The sequence below is a fragment of the Cupressus sempervirens genome, chromosome 1 (genome assembly GCF_028749045.1).
Source record: "Cupressus sempervirens isolate cs-2001-9-10 chromosome 1, ASM2874904v1, whole genome shotgun sequence".
Taxonomy (NCBI): domain Eukaryota; kingdom Viridiplantae; phylum Streptophyta; class Pinopsida; order Cupressales; family Cupressaceae; genus Cupressus; species Cupressus sempervirens.
In genome coordinates, this window is record NC_143118.1 from 712,171,733 (window position 1) to 712,181,925 (window position 10,193).

At 32.2% G+C, this 10,193-nt stretch overlaps 1 protein-coding gene across 1 annotated transcript; it reads left to right on the forward strand.

Moving 5' to 3' along the window:
* Nucleotides 1-358: 358 nt before the first annotated feature.
* On the forward strand, nucleotides 359-1,695 carry LOC149579945 (uncharacterized). The gene is made up of 2 exons (XM_089802786.1): nucleotides 359-1,279; nucleotides 1,430-1,695. Exon 1 carries the CDS (start codon nucleotides 359-361, stop codon nucleotides 1,265-1,267), a length of 909 nt encoding a protein of 302 aa, XP_089658912.1. The 3' UTR covers nucleotides 1,268-1,279; nucleotides 1,430-1,695.
* Nucleotides 1,696-10,193: the final 8,498 nt, after the last annotated feature.

Here is a 10,193-nt window from a genome sequence, read left to right on the forward strand (position 1 = left end):
TTTTATCAATCTGATGTCCTCGTGACTTTTGTATACTTTGTAGTCTGAATATGAACATCCGTTAGGTCAGTTTAATCAATTCTTATATGAGATATCATGTTTGTGGTGGTGGAGGAAATAAATATGAATATTCGGAAGTCAATTTAAGGAACTCATTATAGAAGGCTTCAACTGCATATCATTGCCCAGTTCAACGAGAGAGTCGGCAATGAGCAGATTACCTGCTGTATCGCTCAATATTAGAGAACTGTTCTAAACAGAAGACGTCAGCTCAATTAAGAATTGCTTTAAATGACGGACTGTTTTGACGCCTTCAACTTGACTGGGTCACTCACGCCAGAGCCTTTCTAATACATCAATGGCATTCTTAATTGTTGTGGTGCTGTCCCTGGTTTCCCTGGCTTCAGCTGAATACGAGCAATACTCATCTCCTCCACCATATTATTACAAATCTTCCCCTCCACCGTCTCCTTCGCCACCTCTTCCATATGATTACAAGTCTCCACCTCCTCCATCTCCCTCGCCTCCACTTCCTTATTATTACAACTCTCCACCACCACCATCCCCATTTCCTCCTCCGTATTACTATAAATCACCTCCACCCCCATCCCCCTCTCCTCCCCCTCCATACTATTACAAGTCCCCACCACCATCTCCTTCACCTCCTCCACCTTATTTCTATAAATCTCCACCACCACCCTCTCCATCTCCTCCTCCATACTACTACAAGTCTCCTCCACCACCATCCCTATCTCCACCACCACCATACTACTATAAGTCTCCACCGCCACCCTCTCCATCTCCTCCACCACCCTACTACTATAAATCACCACCTCCACCATCTCCATCTCCACCACCTCCATACTACTACAAATCTCCACCACCACCATCTCCATCTCCTCCTCCTCCACCATCCCCCTCTCCACTACCACCGTACTACTACAAATCCCCACCTCCACCATCTCCATCACCTCCTCCTCCATATTATTACAACTCCCCTTCACCTCCACCACCTCCATCTCCATCATCTCCACCCCCATACTACAAGTCCCCTCCACCACCGTCCCCTTCACCTCCTCCACCATACTACTATAAATCACCACCACCTCCTTCTCCATCTTCACCACCACCGTATTATTATAAATCTCCCCCTCCACCATCACCACCTCCTCCTCTGCCATATTATTATAAATCTCCACCACCACCATCTCCATCTCCACCTCCTCTATATTACTACTACAAATCTCCTCCACCGCCCACATATTGATTGTGCAAGAAGGTAAAATTATAACATAGATAAATTTTTTATAGTAAATATCATCTACCATTTCTTTTATGAATTTCTAAAATGTGATATGCACTTAATGGGATGTTTATAATCTAATGTTACTAAGAATTTAACAATTTTAATTGATTTTTTTGTCTCCAGGAATAATGAAACATATAGGTCTTAAGCCGCATAGTTGTTGTCTCTTCATTGCTGATTCGGTTAACATCAAATAAAGAATTTTGAAAGCTGTCCAAAATTTCTTTGAGATTAGATATATAGTGTCATAGGCAAAAGGGATTCTGACTTCTCCCTATCTAAGAAAACTCCCTTTGTTCAGCTAATTAATTTGTTAAATTCAAGTGAAAATAAATTTTGCATCTCCTTGATTCATGTTTTATAAATGATTTTATTTTTATTTGTGTAAAGCTACATGATCCCAATATGTATAGACAGTACTTCATTTTTGAGATGTATACAAGCTATTTTTTTCATATTTAGATTCTTTTAACTTCTTTAATTATGTTGAGTGTGTCATATATTCAACACAATTGAGCTTCATTCTCTTAAATGTGTCAAACTATCAAACAAAAAACCATGTTACATATTTCATATTGGTGGCTTGCAATCCATGTTTGCATTATTAATGCCGTAATTTCATTTCTGCATCTTTTGGTGTTGGGTGAAGATTGAGAAACATCTACTAGAAAGCTATTTTGAACCACATTTTTTAGAGTTTGAAGCACTTCTTATAACTTATGATGATCTAATAATCCTACTAGAATTTATTTTTAATAATTTTCTTCTACTTTAGGGCTTTTCTATTTTTGGAAAAATACATAACTAATAAAAAATAAAATAAAATTATAAAAATAATTTAACAATAAGTAACTAAAATATAAATATTTTGTGAAGTCTATTAAATTAATATGCATGTGAAAATGGATAATCTAAACAAATATTTGAGAAAATTAGAAGTATGTTTAATTAAGTTTGTTAAATGCAAATATACAAAATCTATTGCTTTGAATTATCACATAATCAAGAAGTAAGTGTTATTCATTCTTCAAACTTATCTTATAATTTGAACCTAAGATCAATACTATAATTTTTGACTTTAAAATGAAAAATTTATTTAGAATAAAATATCACTAAGAAAAGGGTTCACATTAAAAAAAAAAGGCCACTTAAATAAATGCAAAGTATAATAAAATATCTATTAAAAAAATTAAAGGTAAGGTTATTTATGTAAAAGCCTTTTAAAGGTAAGTTTAGTTGTATTGATTACAAGTCCCCACCACCATCATCTCCATCTCCTCCATCACCATATTATTTCAAATCACCACCACCACCATCTCCATCTCCACCTCCTCTATATTACTACTACAAATCTTCTCCACCACCCATGTATTGATTGTGTGAGAAGGTGAAATTATAACATAGACCATTTTCTTATAGCAAATATCATCTACCATTTCTTTTATGAATTTCTAAAATGTGACATGTGATCTTTCAATTGATTCCCATCGAATGTTTATAATCTAATGTTACTAAGAATGTAACTATTTTGTTTGATTTTTTTGTCTCCAAGAATGATGGAATATCTAGGTCTTAAGCCACATAGTTGTTGTCTCTCCATTACTGATTTGATTATCATCAAATAAAGATTTTTGAAAGCTTTCAATTTTTTTTTTTTGGAATAAGATATACAATGTCAAAGGTAAAGGGATTCTGACTTCTCCCTATCTAAGAAAACTTCCTTTATTCACCTAATTAATTTGTTAAATTCAAGTGTTTTTTTTTTTTTTTGCATTTCCTTGATTCATGTTTCATAAATGAATTTTTTAAAATTTGCGTAAAGCTACATGACCCCAATATGGATGGACGCTTCATCATTATTGAGATGTATGCAAGCTCTTTTTTTTAATTTAGCTACTTCTTTTTTAACTTCTTTAATTATGCTGAGTGTGTCATATATTCAGCATAATTTGGCTTCATTCTCTAAAATGTGTCAAATTATCAAAAGAATAAATCATGTTGCATATTTCATAATGGTTGCTTGCAAAACATGTTTGCATTATTAACACCATAATTTAATTTATGTGTGTTCCAGTGTTGGGTGAAGATTAAGAAACATCTACTACAAAGCTATTTTGAACCACAATTTTAGGAATTTGAACCACTTCTTATAACTTATGATAATCTTATAATTCTAGAAGAATTTATTTTTAGTAATCTTCTTCTCCTTGAGGGCTTTTCTATTATTGGAAAGTACAAAATTAATCAAAAATATATATTAATATGTAAAAAGATTTACTAACAATAAGTAACTGATTTTTTTTCCAGTCAATTTAATTAATTTATGGGTGAAAATGCACAATCTAAACAAACACTTGACAAAATTAAAGATATGTTTAATTAATTTTGTTAAATTTAAATATAAAAAAATTATTGCTTTGAATTATTGTGTAATAAAGAAGTAAGTGTTATTCATTCTTCAAACTTCTTTTATAATTTCAACCTAAGGTCAATACTATAATTTTTGACTTTACAGTAAAGAATTTATTTCGAATAAAATATCAATGAGAAAAGGGTTCACAACAAATAAATGTAAAGTATTAAAAATATCTAAAACAAAAAAATTAAAGGTAAATTTAATTATTTAAAAGCCTTTTAAAGTGAAATTGCAAATGAAATATTACTTTTTTAATTCCATGATTTACCTACCAAACTAAGGCCTTAATTTTGAAGAGCTTTACTAGAAAAAGAAAATCCATATTTACATGTAAATAAGAATTATACTAGGGTGTAAGTTTTAAACAGGGTTAATTTTGTTGAGTATTTAGAAATTGATGAGTGGTGCTAGGGTTTCTGATGATTGCGATGGTAGCCTAGGAAAGGATAATGGTGATGATGACTAGGAAAGCTTACATCTCCTGCTTGTAGTCTTGGACTATGTTGGGAAGATTGGTACTAGACAAATCTTTGATGGGATTTTGGACTTTGACTATGCTGGGAAAATTGTACTAGGTAGATATGTGATGGGGTTTTGGACTTTGGCTTTGTTATGCAGTGATGTGCTATGGATTGGAGCGTTTTGTGGCTTCCTTGTTAGGGAGGTGACTTTTTTCCCTTTTTTAGCTACTAAGGTTACTCAAGACTCATTAATGGATAATATTATTGATTCAGAAGATCTAGTTATTGGGTTTTATCTCTAGGGATTTGAAATGAGTTATTTTGGCCCTTGAGTTGTCCTAAGTTTTGGTTGTAGTAATTGTGAGATCTATGTCTCTCTTGTCTCTAGCTCATGCCCATGTTTCTTTAAGGCCTAGAGTAGTGGTTGTTGTGGGCTTCATTCCACTAGAGTTAGGTGGGTTTTTTCCCTTACTAATGACCTAGAGAGGCACTACTTAGGGAGGCAATCCTTTGATCCATTATCAAGGTGCTTCGATGCCCTTGTCAAGAGATGGCAATGATCTGATAATGTAGTTGTGTTTAGCAGTGAGATAGAGGATGTCTCCACTAATGGTGGGGATTGTTTACTCTTCACCATGATCTTGTTGGGGATTTTGGGACCATTTTTTGTGGGTGGTTTGGGTTTCCTTTTCTCAGGATCAACCTATGAGGTTTTTCCTTTTTGAGAGGGAGCTCATGGTTCTTTTTTATTAGTGCATATTGGGAGTTCTTTTCTATTGCTTCAGAGGGATTATGAAGGCCCATCTTTTTCTTGGCAGTGGTTGATTAAGTAATATGGGAAGGATTTACTCCCTGGTGGTGCAGGAGACACTTTAATTAAGGGTTTTTGAGAGGAGGGGATTTTATCCTCTCTTGATGTAAGGGTTTCTTCTTTTGAGGTTTTTAGAGGTGAATCATTTTTCTCTTGTCTTATTTTCTATTACCTTGATTTTTTGGTGCTACTTTGCTAGAGTTTTTTTGTTTGCAAATTTTTCAATTGTTTCTCTCTACCCCTTTCTCTAATGGACCTATTTGGTTAAAGGTTGTGACCCCTCTTGTCTAGCTTCTATGGAGGTGAAGCCTACCCCTATTGAAGTGGGGTACTTTTTGGGGTTAATTTTGATGAGACTAGATCCAATTGTACTACCACCAATTTTTTGGTGGGTAAGGTCTCATTGTTCTTGGGTGTCTTGATGACTCTCTTTTTTATGTGGTGTTGTGTGGAGGAGTAACCAAGTGATTTTTTGAGATCACTTAGGTGGTGGACTTTGAGTTTTTTGGTTGCTTCTGCAATGATTTTTTTGATAGTGAGATTGTCTCCTATAGAGGTGAAGTTCAGTCTTGTGATCTTGGTGGTGGATGAAATATATATTGAAGGGAAACATAGTTGGCATGTCATTAGTGATAGCACATATATTTAGAATTTTATCTTTCACAACATTAGTTTTGTGATCTTTCCTCCTCCTATTGGCTATGGACCTTTGGCTACGATGGTGAAAGAAGAACAATGTATCTGTTTCTTGGCATTGGTTAGTGGGCACTCTAAGAATGAGTTTCTCTCCAACTCTTTGTTTCATTTCTTTGAGTGGTTTTTGTTAGTTTTTAAGGGCTCACTTGGGTCCTTTTGCTTTTCTTTTGGTTTAAGAATGCATCTATTATGGGGGCTTATCCCATGCTGATCTTTAGCAATGGGGACCATAATTGGTGGGCTTTCAGCATTCAAACTTGGTTTTTTACAAAGGTAGACCTTACTTGTTATTTTATAGGAATCCTAACACTAGATTTTGTTTGTCTCTTTATGGTGTCTAGTGTATGTTGTTTGACACTAGATTTTGTTTGTCATTTTACTAGATCACTCATATAATGAAACAAAAAAAAAAAATCTAATACATCAATGGATATAAAGACATTCAACCACAACCTTGAAAAATAACTTCACTTCATTGCAACAACCAAAAAATAGATACTTGGAGGGCACAAAATTTAGATACAATGACATTCTTAATTGTTGTGGTGTTTTCCTTGGTTTCCCTAGTTTTAGCTAAATACGAGGAATATTTATATCCTCCATGATAATATTAAAAATCTCCCCCTCCACCATCTCCTTTACCCCCTTCTCCTTATTATTAAAAGTCTCCATCTCCTCCATCTCCCTCACCTCCACTTCCTTAATAATACAAGTCTCCACCACCACCACCATCCCCATTTCCTCCCCCTCCATATTACTATAAATCAGATCCACCCCCTCTACCCTATCCTCCTCTTCCATACTATTACACGTCCCCACCTCCACCACCATCCCCATCTCCACCACCACTATACCACTAAAAATCTCCATCATTACCCTCTTTGTCTCCTCCACCATCATCCCCCTCTCCACCACCACTATACTACTACAAGTCTCCTCCTAAACCTTCTCCATCTCCACAACCCCCATACTACTACAAGTTTCTACCACCACCATCTCCATCTCCTCCTCCTCCATATTACTACAAGTCTCCTCCACCACCATGCCCCTCTCCACCACCTACATACTACTACAAATCCTCTCAACCACCATCCCCTTGACCCACACCACCTCCATCCATCACCTCCACTTCCATGCTACTAAAAATCCCCTCCAGCACCTTCCCCTTCACCTCCTCCACCATACTACTATAAATCACCACCACCTCATTCTCAATCTCCACAACCTCATGTTTTATTTTAAATCTCCCCCTCCACCATCATCATCTCCTGGTCTATCAAATTATTAAAAATCTCCACCATCACCATCTCCTTCTCCACATCCTTTATATTACTTCTACAAATAACCTCCATCACCCATGTATTGATTGTCCAAGAAGGTGATATTATACCACAAATCATTATTATTATTTACTAAATATCATCTACCATTTCTTTTATGAATTACTAAAATGGATGTGCACTCTTTGAATTGATTCCCATATGATGTTTATGAGACAATCTTACTAAGAATTTAACTAGTCTAGTTGATTTTTTTAATCTTCGGGAATAATGCAACAAATAGGTCTCAAGCGTCATGATTGTTGTATTCTTATTACAAATTTTTCTATCACCAAACAAATATTTTGAAAGCTATCAAAGTTTTATTTGAAATAGGATATATAATGGTATAGGGAAAAGGGATTTCTAACTTCTCTATATCAAACAAAAGTCATCCACATGCAAATAAATTTGACATTGCTTTGATTTTTGTTTTATTAAAGGTTTCATTTTTATCTATGTAAAACTACATGATCCTAATGTAGTTAGAGACTTTTTCACTATTGAATTGTATGCAAGATATTTTTCATATTTAGTTTATTTTTGAGTTCTTTAATTATGCTGATTGTGTCATATATTTAGCATAATATATCTTCTTTCTCTAAACATGTGTTAATTTATGGAAACAAAAATTTATGTTACATGTCATATTGGTGGTTTGCATACCATGGTTTCATAACACTCTAATTTTGTTTTGATGTCTTGTGCTATTGGGTGAAGATTGAGAAACATCCACTTCAAAGCTATTTTGATACACAATTTCAAGATTTTGAAACACTTCTTATAATTGATTTTTAGAGACCTTCTTTCACTACAAGGTTTTTTCTATAATTGGAAAAATGCATAACTAATCAAAAAAGTAAATTAATTTTAAAAATGATTTATGAACAATAAGAAATTGAAAATAAAGTTAAATTGTGAAGTTTTTAATTTAATTTGTGGGTGAAAATGCACATTCTAAATAAATTTTTGAGAAAATTGGAAATATGCTTAATTAAATTTGTAATATACAAACATTCAAAATTTGTTGCTTTGAATTATCACATCATTGAAAGTAAGTTCTATTTGTTCTTCAATTATTTTTTATAATTTGAATCTAAGAACAATACTATAATTTAAATTAACTTCCACTTTAGAATTTATTTCAACTAAAATACTAATGCAAAAATTGATCACATTAAAAAAACTAAGACCACTTAAGTCAATTTGTAAAATTACTTTAAAGTAAAAGTGCAAATGAAAAACATACTTACCATTTTCTATAATGAAATATTTATTCCTTAATTCTATGAGTCTCCTACTAAACAAAGGACATAGTTTGATAGAGCTTTACTTTAATAAAAAGGTCAAAATTTATAACTAAATGAGATATATAATAGGTTATATGTGTTTGAAATGATTAATTTTATTTAAAATTTCAGCATATAATAATTAAGTGGGAAAAAAAAGACAAGATTACAAAATGCGAAGGTTGACACTAGAAGTATCTACTCTTACAAGACATTTACTCAAGGCTAAGAAGTTTGACACCTTGTTTCACCAAGAATGAGCTCTCCAAAATAGAAAGATTGTTGTAAAGGACCACGAGAATAATGATGGTTTTTGGTAGCATATGATACACATTCTAGAGTTTACAATAAAATAAAGGCTACAAATTGACCTATAATGACCAAGGGGAATGAAAATTATGACAAGTGCCAACAAGAATATGCTTTTGGTGCACAATGTTAATGAGAAAAAAATATCAAACTCTAACTATATACTAATATATAAGTTATCTAGGCCTATAAGCTTGAGTAACTAGAATATAGAAGATAAATCTTGAAAGAAGTTCCACTAGAATGTTAAACTTAATCATAGAAATGGAATATATATTTAAGAAAATGTTAATAAATTTCTCTCATCCACTAAGAAGTTAAATATAAAGAAATTCTCTATAAGAATTCTACAAAAAATTCTAAAATAAATAAACAAATAAAATAGGGTTAGGGAAACAAGATACGTCACTAGATTAGAGCTAGTTCCATCTAAAACTAAGAATCATCTAAAAATCATGATGTGTATTAATAGTATTTAAGGGTGATTTAACTAATATATTATCTTCATAAATATGCATTTGAATTTTCCTAAATATTTATATATTATTATGTATTCCATCTTTAGGATATGTTTTGTTTTACATATGAGATATAAAAGTTGTAGGAGAGTGTTCCACTAGTCCACCCAGATGTAGATTATACAATTATATTTCTCACATTGTTTTGTAATTTTATTTATCATTTAATGCTATGATGGTACAACTATGAAATTTATCATGCATAAGAAAGATATAGGAATCAATAAGAGTAGTATAAAACATAGTTAAATATTTGGTAAAAAATAGTAAAACTTGGATAACTTCCAATAAATTGAACATGATAAGAATCACTTAATATAAAATCAAAGATTAAAAATTATAGTAGTATAGTGGAAACATAGTGATACATATACAAGTAATCATGAAATTAATTTTATTAAAAGGAAACTAAATGCCGAAAAAAAGATACTATAGGTAATCATATATTTTGAAAATGGTAATAACTATAAAATTTATACATGCTTTTATAATACTTCTAAATATTTATTCTTGAACATGCTTGTAGAAATTATTGACAAATTTCATAGAATTACCCCTTGGTCCAAACATAAATCTACTAGACTTGTATTAACATTTTTATACATATCCAACATCTACAAAAATCTACATCTTATTCAATTTTAAATATAACATTATAAAATAATAGTAATAAGAAATGACAAATATAATATCATTTATTCATATGTTTTTAATGTATGAAATTTTAAAAAATTTATGTTGAGTACTTCCTCACAAAAGGCTAAGTTAAGGAAAGAGAAAAGTCAATGCAAAGAAACGAAGAGGAAGGTCAAGAATAAAGTGATTCCCAAAAAATTGATATTTGTATAACCTTTCACACCCAAGGTCCATGCAACTAAGATCCCTTTACTTTTATAGGCCAATATAGAAAGTAAGAAGGGATCTAAAATTTTGAAAACAAGGGAGAAGGGGAAAGCATATCAAGTCAAATTCTCTCAGGATACTCTTCCTTGGAGACTTTCAATAAAAACTCAACTTAGGTCTCATTAATTTTTCAAATGGATAAAATTATAAGTAGAAATTTATTTA